General features: G+C 43.5%; 1 protein-coding gene across 1 annotated transcript in view; it reads left to right on the forward strand.

Moving 5' to 3' along the window:
- NUP93 (nucleoporin 93) overlaps positions 1–14,973 on the forward strand; it is a 116,425-nt gene that overhangs the window by 75,345 nt on the left and 26,107 nt on the right. Inside the window, exons 6-7 of the mRNA XM_067552075.1 lie at positions 11,513–11,587; positions 14,076–14,165. Of these exons, the coding sequence (XP_067408176.1) occupies positions 11,513–11,587; positions 14,076–14,165 (165 nt within the window). The remainder of the gene's footprint in view (positions 1–11,512; positions 11,588–14,075; positions 14,166–14,973) is intronic.

Here is a 14,973-nt window from a genome sequence, read left to right on the forward strand (position 1 = left end):
GTATTTTCCCCAGTGTTCTTCTTCAGTGGTTCCTGTAAATAGTTAAAATAGAGTTAGTTATTAATAGTTAACTAGTTAGCTAAAGTTTTCTCTGGGGGATTTCCCCCCACTGTTTCCTCCCACCTGGGAACTGGGGCATGCCTCGGTCCCAAGGGTTCAAACTATGTGGGAACTGCCATAAACATATACCAAAAGTGATTGGATGAATCCCATCAGACCAATTGCTGTAGGATTTGCAGGGAATTCTGTCCTAGGACCAAGAAAGAGAGGAGCGTTAGACTTAAACACCTCTGCATAGAGGCAGCTCTCCATCCCCAACTGGCCCCAGGCCACTTGGGCCCAGTACTCAGTACCTCAGTGCAGAGTGTGCTGGCCTCTCTCAGCAAGTCTATGGTGCCAAAGAAGGACTTGGCACTGAGAGATCCCGGAACCAGCATTCCCCAGCACTGAGGATGACCTGGCACCGTTCCCACTCTCCGGTGCCTCACAAGAGGTTCCAAAAGAGTGATAGAGGGCGTTTGCCCACAGTGAAGGCAGTGGGGAGGGATAGCACTAACGGTGTGAGTCCTGTGCTGGAGCACCTGGCGCCTACTCCTCCGGAGGCAGCACTGTAGACTCCAGGCTTGCGGAGGGGTCCATTGAGTCTGGTACCAGTGGATTCCCCAGAGCCATTGGCCTTAAAGCACTTTAAGAGCCAGGTGGAAGAATTAAATCTTCCTTCCAACCTGGACACATTTGAGATGGCTAGAGACCTGATAGACATGATGGCTCAGCAGTCCCCTGCCAGGCCAGAGAGAGCACCAGACGTAAGACTTCCAGCATTGCAGCAAAGCGTGGTGCTGTCGAGAGGCAAACCGGCCATGATGTGGCACTGGTCGCCTTCTCCACAGCGCCGCTCTCCGGCATCATCTCACTCAGCACCGCTGTGGTCTCCACGTTCTGAGTCACGGTCATTTGACTCAGAGATGGAGTCCTATATCTCCAAACGTAGCCGGCATAGGTTGAAGCAGCGCCGCTACAGAAAAGAGATGGGACAAGCCCCTCTCATGGGTCCTTGGCTAGCATACTGGCAGGTGCTTGCACAGTGGACCTTTTGGACTCTCTGGGCATACCACTAGGCCCAGGGGTCTTATCCTAGAGATTCCCAATACTTCACCTTAGAAGGACAGGCTCCCCTACTACCTGAAACTCGCTTATCACCACGCAGCACTGAAGCGGGCACCAAGATTGGCACCAAGGCAGGAACAGAGGGCGACATGGGGATCGGCACCAGAGATGACCCTGGCACCGAACACAAGATCTCCACGCATGGAGAAATTTACAATCCTGAGGGCCAGGAGGGCCCGGAACTGCTCAGAGCATCATCTTTGTCATCCCCTGATGAGGAGGTGGCAGGAATTTCAACTGGTTCACCCCTTGTGGACAACTGGGCCAACCAGGAGCTGTTACAGAGAGTGGCCCAAAACCTAGGGCTGTGTCAGTGGACCCCATGGTGGACAGAAGGCCCCTCGAAAGTTGCATTGCCTTTCATAAAGACCATCAAGGCTACTACCAAAACCTGTGGCAGATGCCTGCCTCTCTTCCCCCATACAGCTAAGGGGATAGAAAGAAAATATTTCATGCCTTCAAAGGGGCATGAGTACCTCTTCATTCGTCTGCAGCTGGGGTCGTGGGTAGTAGCGGCTGTGAATGAGAGAGAGAGACAAGGGTATCAAGGCTCATCACCCAAGTCGAAGAACTCTAAGAAGCTGGACTTCTTTGGCAAAAAGGTCTACTTCACCGTGGGGCTTCACCTTTGTATTGCGAACCAGCAAGCGATCTTGAACCGCTATAACTTCAACTCATGGGACACCATGTCAAAATTCAAGAAGCTACTCCCAGCTGACTCCAGATTGGAGATTACAGCGTTCGTGGAGGAGGACAAGGTAGTGGCGAGCACCACACTACAGGCTGCGCTGGACGTGGTGGACTCAGCCACTTGAGCAATGTCATCTGCGGTTGTCATGAGGAGGTGTTCATGGCTGCAGATGTTGGGCCTCCTTCCAGAGGTCCAGCAAACAATACAAGACTTGCCTTTTGAAGGCTTGAGGTTATTTTTGGACTCCAAGTTCCACAGCCTGAAAGATTCAAGGGCAATATTGAAGTCCTTGGGCCTTCATAAACCAGCTCCTCAGAGAAAGCACTTTAAGGCCCATCCTCCCACGCAGTTTTACCCTACACAGCCTAGGCAGGATAACTCTAGGAGACGGGGCAGGACATCTCAACCCCCATCCAATGAAGGTCAGGGTTCAGCGAAGAAGTCCTCTGGCCCCAAGCAACCATTCTGAGGGTTCGCCTCCGGGCGACACACCAGGCCAAATTCCGGATCCTTACCCCTGCTTTTTGAGCCGTCTACCTCATTTCTATCGCGTTTGGGCCCAGATAATCTCAGACCAATGGGTGCTACGTACAGTAGTCCTTGGATATTCTCTCCAGTTCTGTTCTTCCCCTCCCTCCCATCCCCCGTCTCCATCCCTCTTCATGGACCCCTCTCACAAGCATTTTCTTATACAGGAGGTGAAAGCGCTTTTAAGGGCAGAGGCAGTGGAGGAGGTTCCTCAGGAGTTAAGGGGAACGGGATTCTCTTTCCAACATTTGCTAATCCCAAAGACCAGGGGAGGTCTCAGACCCGTCCTCGACCTGCGAAACCTCAACAGATTCATGAAGAAACTGAAATTTCGCATGGTATCTTTGGCTGCCATCATTCCCTCCCACCTTCCTGGTACTCTGCCCTTGACTTGAAGGATGCGTACTTTCATATATCAATAATCCTGTCCCACAGAAGGTTCCTCAGATTTGTGGTAAACCACACCCATTATCAATTTACAGGCCTTCCCTTCAGCCTGTCAGTGGCCCCTCAAGTGTTAACCAAGTGCATGGTAGTTGTCACCACTTTTCTGAGGAGACAATAGGTGCAGGTGTTCCCATATCTAGACGACTGGCTTGTCAAGGGCTTTTGCAGGGCACAGGTAGAGGCTCATGTGACCCTGATACAGTCAACATTTGGCACATTGGGTCTACTGCTGAACATCCCCAGTCAACCCTATCCTCCACCCAGAGAATTGAGTTTATAAGAGCTGTCTTAGACTCCGCTTATGCCAGAGCATTCCTACCAAATTCTTGCTTCCAGACCATTTGCTCCATCATAGAGGACTTCAGGTGCTTTCCTGCCATGCCGGTGCAGAGCTACTTGCAGCTGCTCAGCCACATAGCCCACATGTATGTACATGCATGCTTCATCATGCAAGGCTACGGCTCAGACCTCTCCAGGCTTGGCTGGCATCAGCGTACCAACCAAACAGAGACAAACAGGACAAGATAGTTTTGCTCCCCTCTTGGGTTATCAAGGCCCTCCTGTGGTGGCTCAGTCCTTAATCAGTATGTGCAGGATTGCCCTTCTTCAGGCCCAGCTTGATGTCTCTAGTCACAGATGCATCAGCGTTGGCGTGGGGACCGCATTTAGGAGCTCTCAGGACTCAAGCCTCTGGTCCCGAACAGAGCTCTCGCTTCACATCAATGTCAGGGAGCTGAAAGCAGTTCACGTGGCCTGCCAAGACCTCCAGTCCCATCTAGAAGGCAAATGCGCATCAGTCATGACAGATAACACAACAGTGATGCTTTATATAAGCAGACAGGGTGGAGCATGCTCCTTTCTCCTGTGCCATGAAGCCTTCAAGTTGTGGGATTTCTGCATAGCCCACTCCATACATCTACATCTTGCCGGCCGGGACGAGCTGGTGGACCATCTCAGCAGGTCCTTCCTCCTACCACAAGTCGTCTCTTCACCTGGACATTATGAGCAGCATCTTCCAGCAGTGGGGAGCTCCCCAGGTAGATCTGTTTGTGACAAGACTCAACAGGAAGTGTCAGCAATTTTGCTCATTCCTGAACCATAGCCCAGGCTTGATGATGGATGGATTCCTCCTTCCCTGGGTAGACCACCTGCTTTATTCATTCCTGCCCTTCCTGCTTGTTCACAAGGTCCTGCTCAAGGTCAGGAGGGAGAAAGTGTCCATCATACTGATAGCCCCAGCCTCGCCCTGACAACGCTAGTACACAATACTGCTGGAATGATCTGTGGCCACTCCAATCGCCCTACCATTGGTGCCGGACCTCATCACCCAGGACCATGGCCACCTCCAGCATCCCACCTCAAGTCTCTCACAGTTCATTTAGCTTTATGGCTAAATCCCATAGAGTAAACATGTTCGGAGCCTGTTAGAGAGGTTCTCCTCGGCAGCAGGAAAACATCCACCAGAGCTACAAACTTGGCCAAGTGGAAGAAATTTTCGATTTGGGCAAGGCAGAAGGGCACCTCTCCAAAGCAAGCATCAATACCCCATCTTGGAATATCTGCTGCACTTGAAGCAGCTATGTCTGGAGTGTCATCCCTAAAAGTTCACCCACCAGCGATCTCTGCATTCCATTCTGGGATGGATGGTCGATCAGTCTTTGCTAATCTGATGGTTACCTGTTTTCTCAAGGGCCTGGACAGGCGATACCCCCAAGTTCGCCATCCAGTACCAGCATGGGACGTTAACCTGGTGCTCTCCAGGATAATGGGGCCCCTTTGAGCCCTTAGCAACGTGCTTGGTCCTTTCTCTCTCATGGAAGATGGCATTCCTGGTCTCGATAACCTCAGCCAGGAGGGTATCTGATCTCAAAGCTTTGACATCCAAACCTCCATACACTGTGTTCTATTGCGACCATGTCCAGCCTTCCTCCCTAAGGTAGTGTCCCAGTTTCATACGAGCCAGGACATCTTCCTCCCAGAATTCTTCCCTAAGCCACATGCCAGTAGCAGGGAACAAAGTCTCCATTCCCTAGATGTCAGGCGGGCACTGGCTTTCTACATCGAAAGGACAAGACCATTTCGTAAATCAAGCCAACTCTTGGTCGCAGTAGTGGATAGGATGAAGGGTCTCTGTGTCATCCCAGAGAATTTCAGCATGGATCACGTTCTGCATTAGGACTTGCTATGACTTGGCAAAGGTGCCAGCCCCAGCACTGATAGTGGACTGCACAAGGGTGCAGGCCTCTTTGGCAGCATTCCTGACGCATGTCCCTACACAGGAGATCTGTAGAGCTGCAACATGGTCATTGATCCACATGTTCACCTCACGTTATGCCATCATCCTACAGGCCAGGGATGATGCAGCATTTGGCAGAGCAGGGCTTCAGTGAGCGATTCCGTGAATTCTGACCCCTCCTCCTAGGATCAGCTTGGGAGACACCTACTTGGAATCAACATGAGCAGCACTCAAAGAAGAAAAATGATTACCTACCTTCGTAACTGTTGTTCTTTGAGATGTTACTCATGTCCATTCTAAGAACCCACCTTTCCCCTCTGTCGGAGCCACCCAGCAACAAGGAGCCGCAGATATGGCGGGTCGGCAGTGCCCTATATATGGTGCCACTCCAGAGGGTTCCTGCACTGACCCGATGGGTACTGCTAGGGGAAAAGCCTTCCAACGACTGTGCACGTGACACGCACACACCTACTTGGAATGGACATGAGCAGCAAATCTCGAAGAATAACAGTTATAAAAGGTAGGTAACTGTTTTTTCTGGTATCTTCCAGTGTCTTGAGAGAGAGAGTGTGTATGTGTGTGTGTATTTTGGAGTTTCCTTTCGCTTTTCTTTGAAGCATCAGATATTGGCTCCTGGTAGAAACTGGATACTGTAATTAGTAGCCCAATGGACTGCTCTGAGATGGCAAATCTTGTCTTCCTAAGTCTTTGATATCAAAATGGACACTAGCCCATCCAAGGCACTTGAGACAGAGTGTCAAATTGATGGAAAGAGATTTCCCCCAATAATTTTTATGAATGAGTTTTCTAGAATGATGATGTATATCCAGTCTTTATACTCCACTCTCCCCTTCAAAGCTTTTGTGGTATCAGTGTGTCATTTCAAGAGCATTTAAAATCCTTGATGTATTCCAGTTCTAGCCTGGAGAAGTCAAAGGTCTGAGAGGTTTGAAGTGCATCTACTGTGTTAAAAGCTGGTTATCTAACCTCCCCACAGCAGGTTGTTCTTCTAAAGCCTTGTTCCAATCAAATAAGTTTTGTGTGTGTGTGACACAAACAGACACAGCCTGTAGAATATAGCAGAGGTTTGATTGATATCCTCTGGAGATGCAGAATCAGTTAAAAAGGCACGGATCCAAACACAGCAGGAGGTGGGTTTGCCAATGAGCCAGTTCTCAGGCTTTGGGCAAGCCAATTTGGGCAGACTGAAATACCAATACATTACTCATGGAAATCAAACTAATTAACAGGCAAAGCTTACAACTCAAAGAAGCCTGCTCAGGGCTTGCTTCTGAATCTTGACTCCCCGCCCTCATTTCTTCCAAATAACATATTGCACGGGAAATGGGAGGAGATCTTGGTTCTTGTGTTAACCACCTAAACCTGGCTGTGTGTTCCAGAACTGCTCATTTAATCAGGTCAGTTCACCTTAGCTCTTCGGCTTTTTTTTTGCCCTGTCATTCTGAGCTGCTGCTCTTTGCTCTATCCTTTATCTTCCCCTCCTGTTGTAAAGCTTTGCTGTCAAGCAGCCCATTCCTGCAGTGACAAAGAGGCACTACTGCTTTAAATCTTCCTTCTGCCCACTGTAGCATGCCTTCACATTCCCTGAATTCCTAGGACTTCATGATGCTTTCAGGCAGCACTGCACAAAAATGTGAGTATTTTGACCGGGGTGTTTCCATCCTGGTGATGGTCTCCTGCACAGTAATACATTGTATCTACTGGCCAGGCCATTTGGAGCTCTGACAAAATGTCCGCCCAGGTTTCTGCTTACAAATGTTCATGTGCATATGAGGTTGATGAATAATGCATCTTTATAAGCATGCGGTTTGGTGCATAAGTGAAACTAATGTTCGGCTGAGTACAAATGAAGGCGGAATCCTTTGAAAAGGCAGCATTGTTGAGCAAAGTTAATGTTAAAAAAGAAGTGTAATGATAGTGCCGTCTAATTGCGATTTTTGGAAGTGGATACTTGGAAAATAAATATTGCGGTACCAGAAAAATCTTTTTAAAGACATAAAATTCTTGGCATGAAGAAACAAATGTGATTAATGAAAGCAGAACATACCGTTTAAATCATAGGAAACTACATAAACTTAAGTGTGTGTGTGCACATATATATATTTCTCTAACTTATCCAACACACTTTTCCCTGTGTTTCTTTTCCTGCTACTGTTGCACTTCAGATGATAACATAATACATGATGCCTTATTAACTGCTAGTCTTTCTCTCTTCTTTTATAATCTCTACCCTTTTAAATATTTGATCATCTGTGCCCTCCTGCCTAAAGAATCCTATATGAACCCTTCTCCCCATTTCACAGTAGTAAGAGCTCTTTAAGGTTGCTGGTTATAAAATGACAGCTTGCACAGTGTTCTTTTATTCCATTTCGGGGAAGGGAGTGGCAGATGCCCTTTTCCATGTTATCTCATTGATTTGGTGTCCACTTCTTAAATGTGCTTAAAAACATTGTCTCTGATTTCCAGTACAATAGCAAGAGGTAATGCTGCTGTTCCATCACATTGACTCAGCCACAAAAATTCCACGGAACAACCTGATTTTAAAAGAATCCAAAGGCCTAACTGGAATTCAAAGCTAAAATGGCAAAACAGGGAACTAAACTTGCTCCAGAGGCTCTTCTAATAGGAAGTTAAAGGCAGGGAGGAATGCAAGAGGAGGAGAAACAACAATTTGTAAACTCCTGGAATTCTTTTTTGTGTTACTGAAAGGTGGAGACAGTAGATATTTAAAAGAATGAGCTGTTGCACTTGCATTTCTCATCTGTGGCAAATTGTTAATAAAATGATTTTCAAAACAAAAGGTTTATAATGAAAGGAAAGAAAAATAGACAAGTTTAAAAAAAAAAAATTCCAGTAAGAGTTGTTTGCTCGTTTCACATGCACTTTAAATTCCAATTTTAACTTGTGCATTTTGGCCTGTCAGTCATACAGTATTGTAGAGTAGCAGCCACATATATGTTCAGCACAGCAGAACAATAGCAAAGGAGAAAGAAATCAGATTCAGAAATGAAAGCCCCAATCTTTATATTTGTAGCTTTCAGGTATTGACTGAAAAGTGACATTAGGTCACAACATACTCCCCCACCCCCACCTCCACCCCTGCCCAGCTTGGGTTAGCAGTTGAAATCTCATCAGTGAATAATGACAGTGTCCATAATTTAGCATTTCTTTAAATAGTTCTGCAATTTATCTGGCACAGCATAGGGAGACACTGCAAAGCACCATTTCTGCCTTCACCTCTGTTTCCCGGGAAACCTGCTTTAACAGATTCTTTGTTCTTCAGAACAAAGCTTTTGTCATTATTTAGGTGGGTTTAGAGGAATTTGTGTCAGCTGATTTGGCACTAGAAGAAACATACAAAGACTTCTAAATATTGGGATCCACTAGGAATGATCATAAAATACTTTTAAAATGTAAGTTTATTGGTGCAAAATGTGTTTTTTAAAGAGCTGTTTTTAGTTGGAGGAAATTATCAGTCTTAATGCCTAAATTCACCAGTCTTTAATTTTTTATAATCTCATGGGCATATTTTTCATATTCTAAATATCTCCATATTTTAAATAATTCTCCACTGCACTGTTGGTGAGAAATGAAAACAACCAATAAATCAATAGCTACTATATCTGTATAATGTAGCTAAAAATAATTGTCCAAATTTGTGCTTGGTACAATTTCAGTGATTTCAAACTAGTTACCCTAGGGATAAATTTGGCTCAATATTTTTTGAGCCAAGGGGCTGTAAAACACCAGTGTTCTGAGCGTCTGATATATTTCTAGGTGGAATTCCAGGTGATGGGGACCTTGTTACATAAGAGACAACCCCTCTCCTTCTGTGACAGTACTAACCTTGTATTTATTTATTTAGATTTAAGTGCAAGAATGCACCTGTCCAAAGCTCTTAGACTCTTCCAAATTTACAGTCACAATCCATGGAGAACTAAATACCTAACAATGTAACAGAGCCTACACGCAACAAAAATTAAATAAACTTAACCAGCCCACAAGGCAAAGCAGAAAAATATACCCCTGTCCTTCTGTAAGGCTCCTGCAAATAACTGTTGCCATATGCCTGGAAGGTCAATAGATTTGAGCCTTTTTAGCCTAAGATTGGGGAGACAAGCAGCTCTTGTGAAGAACATCCTGCCAATAGTTCTCTTTTATCTATACCAAGTGGCATCTAGTTTAAAAGTCTCCACTGGCAGTAGCTGTGGCATTAATACACACACAGAGGGAGTCTCTGATATGCAGGCCATAGATACTGACATGCAGGACCATGGCTGAGTCTGTCTAGTACCATGTACTGTATCTGACAGTGGCAATACCCAATGTGTCAGAGGAAGATGCAAGAAAAATCGAAGTGGTAATTATGGCATATCCTGCCCATAGGTGAAAAGTGGTGTTTAGAGTTTTGGATAGGTGCCACAGAAATCAAAACCAATCAATCAGCCAAACCTCATTTCCAAGTCTCTGCTGACATAATCAATGATCCCAGCACAAACACACTGGGAAGCAAACCAAAAAAGCCATGTTAACATAAATCCTTGTTAACATCAGAGGGTGGAATCAGTATTTTGTTAAATACAAAGGGACAAAATTGAGAGGAAAATGTTTTTAAAAAAAGATATTTTCAAGTATCTTCTTGACACTACTTTAATACTAGCAGGTAATCAACTTGGCAGTGTGATTTTAATACTGTGTCTTTGTAAGTCTTATGATTTTTCAGTGTGAAATATTGGTTTTAAACAAATGTAGGAAATACAGTAACAAAATATAATGTGTACAATTTATCAGAGGAGAGTTAAATAGAGATCCCCATGGACTCTGCAAAAATGAGTAGCTCTATCTAGTTTCAGATGCTGAATAGAAGTGTTGTTAAATGAAAGCTGGATTTTACATTGATATGAATCTCAATGGTGTAGCATTAAGTGCTGCCAAAGCCCAACAAATTTCAACAGATCTGAAGATAGCTTGACTACTCTAAACAAGAAGTGAAAAGAAAACCCATCCTGGAGCTGACTGTTCAAACAAAGACTGTTTAAAGATAGAGACGTGCTTAGACAGGCAGCCGTGGCAAACTGAGCCCTTCCAATAATGGACATAACATGTCATTAAGCAATGTCTTTAGGTGATCTGATCTATACACAAGACTGTTAACCTCCTGGATAGGTTACAAAAAGGGAAAATAAGACATTTGACAATATTGATAAAATAAAGCCTAATAGATATGTGTGGACCCAGCCAGCCATAACTGGCTTTAACATTAACATACTTATTTTTAAACTATCCAACCCCACATACTGTTCATCAGAATAAGCAACTAATTCTGAGTTAGAGGCCGTATAGATGGACAGAAGTTGCGTATTTATAAACCAAAACACAATGTAGTTAATTATCTATAGGGAGACACTGTCCAAAGGATAACTGCCATTAAAAAATGACCCCTCCTACCAAAAACAGAGGGACATGTTAACAAACATATTTTGAATTGGGGGGGGGATTTGTATTTTGGTTGGAAAAATTTGATAGTGTCTCATCCAAACACTTGCTCTGTCTTGATCAAGTACGTTCCACTGGAAATAGCCTCTTTTCAAAAGTATTGAGCATTCACTTTAGCTATGACTTTATAGACAAATGTGCCCACAATTTGTGGTGGCCATTTGACAGTGCAGACTAATTTTGCACCACGGTTGCATGAATTTAGTTGATTCCATCCTTAACAGAATCTAACGCGGAGTGGTTGTAGTGAGCTATCCAAAGGGCCACCTCTTTGGATGAGAATCACTCACTGATCTCTCTCTGCTAAGGTTACCAGCAATGGGGGGCCAACTTTGGTGGGCAGTGCAACATTATTATTCCTTTCTGAGTCTCACTACATTTCAGCAGGACAAAAGAGGAACGTAGGAATTGCCATATTGGAGTCAATGTTCCTTCAAGTTCAGTGTCTTGTCTCTGACAGAGGCCAATATCAGATGCTTCATAGGAAGGTATACAACCTCGTAATAGACAATTTGTCAGTAACCATAAGCAGACAAATAATTTTAAAATGCCTTCTGAGGATCTCTCTTCTTAATCCTAAAAAACTAATGGTTGGTTTATGTGCTGAGTCAGGAAGGCTTCTGCCCTTTTATAAATGTAGCATTTAGTTTAGCTGGCACTAAGCTTATAATAGAGTATTTCAGTGACATGGAGTGTGGCTATCTACATGTGAAGAGTTCAGAAATATGCTGATAAGTTTTGCCTCTTGAGCATGTCTGGCCATAAGCAGTTTTCCATTCCTTGTCTTGTGAATAGGCATGAGGTAGAAACAAACACATTGTAGTGGTTTGCACCACAAAATGGCTGAACTGAAAATGCATGGTAAAGAGCTGTGATATATTTGAACAACAGACTCCTTAATCACTGCTGTGCTTCTTGTTAAACAGCCCAGTTGCATCAGTGAGTTGGGTCCTCCAGGTCGCAGCTCTTTGGATCGCGTGGAGATGGCATTTGCCCGACAGGTGAGTGTGCCGAAAGGGGATAACAATTCATTGCTGATGTTTCTTAGCTAAGACAGATGCTGGAGAACCAAATTGGAGAACCCCTGAGTGAGTGAAAAGAGGTGCACTAGGACAGGGATGACAGCACCTGGCTGGGGTTAAAATGCAGTCAAGACAAGAAAACTAGCCTGACTTTTTGTCAGAAATGTGCTTCTTTATCTATTGCACAATTTACATCTAAGGGTGATGCTGATACCAGGTGTAATTATCCAGATCATTCATGATTATATAGTAAATGGAAACTATTTTATCCTTTTTATGTGAGACTTTCCAAACTCATGTTAAAATGTAAAAGTATTCAGACCAAGACTCTAAATTCTTGAAGTTTTTCAAATTTGGAAGATGCCCTTTCTGATTTGTGGGGGAAAGAGATTCAAATATTAATTACGGTGGTTGTCAAGTTATAGCCAGTTTTAACTGAGTCACTTATGAGGAATGGCAGAACACCAGCGCTGAATTAGAAGGCTGCATTAGAACTGATTTGAGAAATATCAGGAGAAGGTATCTATTCATAACCATAACCAATTTCTTTTTTAATTCAAAGATTAAGGTTCTGATTATCCGAAACATTGGAAGCAAAATAAAGAACTTGATTTTTGGAATTGCACGTGCAAAACTGTTGTTGTGTTTTGGAACACACCCAGTTCCTTGGCTGATTTGCACTCAATTATCAGGATTACATGCATAGATTGGGTATTTGCACATGAAGATGGCTAGTTACATATCTGTTTTGCCATTTCTATATGCAGTCATGGTGTCTGTGTCCAGAATTAGTTACTCACCGATAAACATGTTTTTTAAAGTCGGGGCCGAAATATCTCTGTTCACTTAGCATCAGATCTGATTCTGTTCTAATTGTTGTTAATCCATAATTAATTAGTTGGCTCCTGTCTACACTGTAGAACTACTGTGCTAAAGCCTCGTAATACAATATGATTAAAACCATGTTTTTAGATTACGGGAAAATCATTCCTCATTTTTCTGGAAGAGACTTGGTTTACTTTAATAGCCTATGAACATAGGAATAATTCTAAATTCAGTAAATAAGAAACTATAAGATCCCCTACTGCAAAATCCGAGGACCTGAATTTCAAAGTTATTAATACGTTTAGCTACTGTGGATTTCAGTGGAAGTTTAGGGTGCCTAGTACCTCTGAAAATCAGATGATTATTATGTACTTATTCAGTGTGGTATCAGTAACTATTTAATAAAACTACAGAGAAGTGCTTTTTAATATGTGATTAAAATAATTGTTCCATACAGCAGTCCAGAGCTATTCACAGAAACACAGAGAAGTCCATTTAAATGACTGCCTGGTAATGGAATATTTAAGAGGCCAAGACCATTATATAGTGGTAGAAGAATGCATTACCACCATAAGGGGCAGTTTGACTCTGAGCACAGTTTCTTGCAGCAATGCTAGGAACATTGAGGAGACAATAGTATATCTAGCTTCTGGAGAAGGGGGCCTTTTATCGTCTCCAATGCCCCTTCCCAGGCAAATGTCTTGAAAGATTTCAGAGGGAGCTTTAATTAGCCCTTTTTACCTGGAAGGGAAGGTTTCTGGGCTGGGAATGAAGGAAAATGTAGCAAATAAGTAGCTGCTAAAATAAGATCAAGGTTTTTAAAAGTGGATGTCAGACTTCTAATTCTGTATTCAGGCACCTAAAAAAGTGGGCTGAAGTCACTTCTGAAATTGGATGTGCTCGAATGAGGATTCAGAAGAAATTTTTTACCTAACTTCTAATACATAAACAACTGAACTGTAATGGAAAATTGATCTGCTTAATGCATATATTTCTCGATACACCAGTTACAGTCCTGAAGCCCTAAAAATTCTGAGAGGGTCAGCGTTAGCAGCTTGGTCAACGTTCAGTGGAGTTCACTCTACAGGGCAGATAATCTCTTGCAGGACTGGAGGAATTTTAAGGTCTAGGACTGTAATGAAGGAATACTTTTTCTCTTGCAATACAGAGTCATTTAATGAATTTCAGCTGCACAGGTTGTTCTGGGTCAGTGTTTTATAAACACTACTACTATTAAGTGACTTAATATTATGGCTTGCAGAATTCTGTTACTGTCTTTTCAACAGAAATGAGAGTGGTATACAGTGGAATGTCACTCTGGCAGTTATGTATCTGCCAGCTCTTTTCCCTCCTACGTTGCAATTAGTCTGACATAGCAACCAGTGTAAAGCTCTGCCATGTAGAACTCCCAGATAGCTGTATCATTCCTGAAATTCAGGCAGGTCTGGGGCTATGGAGTCTTGTAGAGGTGCATTTCATGTTGCTGTCCATCCCCCCCGCCTTGTGTCCTGTGGGAAGAAAACCGGCTGGAGACCCTAAAGGCCATCCAATCTTGAAACCTGGTTCAAATTTTGCTACTGCAGCAGGGTGGAAGAAAGAACCATATGCACTGTGAAAATTGCTTACTTTTGATACATTTCAGATTTATATTTATAATGAGAAGATAGTGAATGGACATCTGCAGCCTAACCTGGTAGACCTTTGTGTTGCTGTTGCTGAACTGGATGATAAGGTAATACCAATAAGTTAACATAGGGAGAGGTACTTATTCTGCTTTCAGCTCTGATTAGCAGCCTGCTGACATTGACAAAAATGTACTGATATCACAAGAAAAAATTATATTGCTTTGCAGAAAATACTGAGCCACGAATGGAATCTTCAGTACAGCAGGGCCCACGTTGTAAACACTGAGACTGTGAAATTCTACTTGCAAGGAGTTAGAAAAAAGGGCCATGTTGTTTCAGTGCTTTGTGATACTTAGAAAAAAGTACTTCACTTTAAATGGGTGCTATTGAATCTTGCTTTAGAAACGGGGCTCCTTGTGCTGTGGTTTACATGTGTTTTCAAAGAGTTCATGAGTGAAAGGGTTAATCTTCAACTCTGGATTATGGAAAATGTAGGTTGGTCCCCAGGGATAATACTGGTTTGTGTTTAAATCCAAGCACCAACTAAACAGCCTAGCAGTGGCTTTAAATCAACATTCAGTCTGCTTTTCCTATTTCATTCCCTCGGCTGGATTGCTGTGATAGCAGACTTGTTGAAATATATTGTACTGTGAACTTTAATTCATCAAGTCTCGGGATTGTTCCAGATTGTGCCACCTGGCTAGGAAACCCCTTCACCTTCTTGCTGACCCATGGCAGTCTTTAAAGGTGCTATTGCAAAATAACACTGCTACTGGAATTGCTGCTGTTTTTGTCTTTTTCCTCGATAATATTATTTAATATTCCATTTTACAATTACATGCCATGGTTCCCATAAGCATCAAGAGTGCATTGTGTGAGGCACACTCCAAATGCAGAGCCGGACATAGTACCTGA

Source organism: Emydura macquarii, unplaced genomic scaffold (genome assembly GCF_026122565.2).
Source record: "Emydura macquarii macquarii isolate MOO-44397 ecotype Brisbane River unplaced genomic scaffold, CSIRO-AGI_Emac_v2 contig_295, whole genome shotgun sequence".
NCBI classification, from domain to species: Eukaryota; Metazoa; Chordata; order Testudines; family Chelidae; genus Emydura; species Emydura macquarii.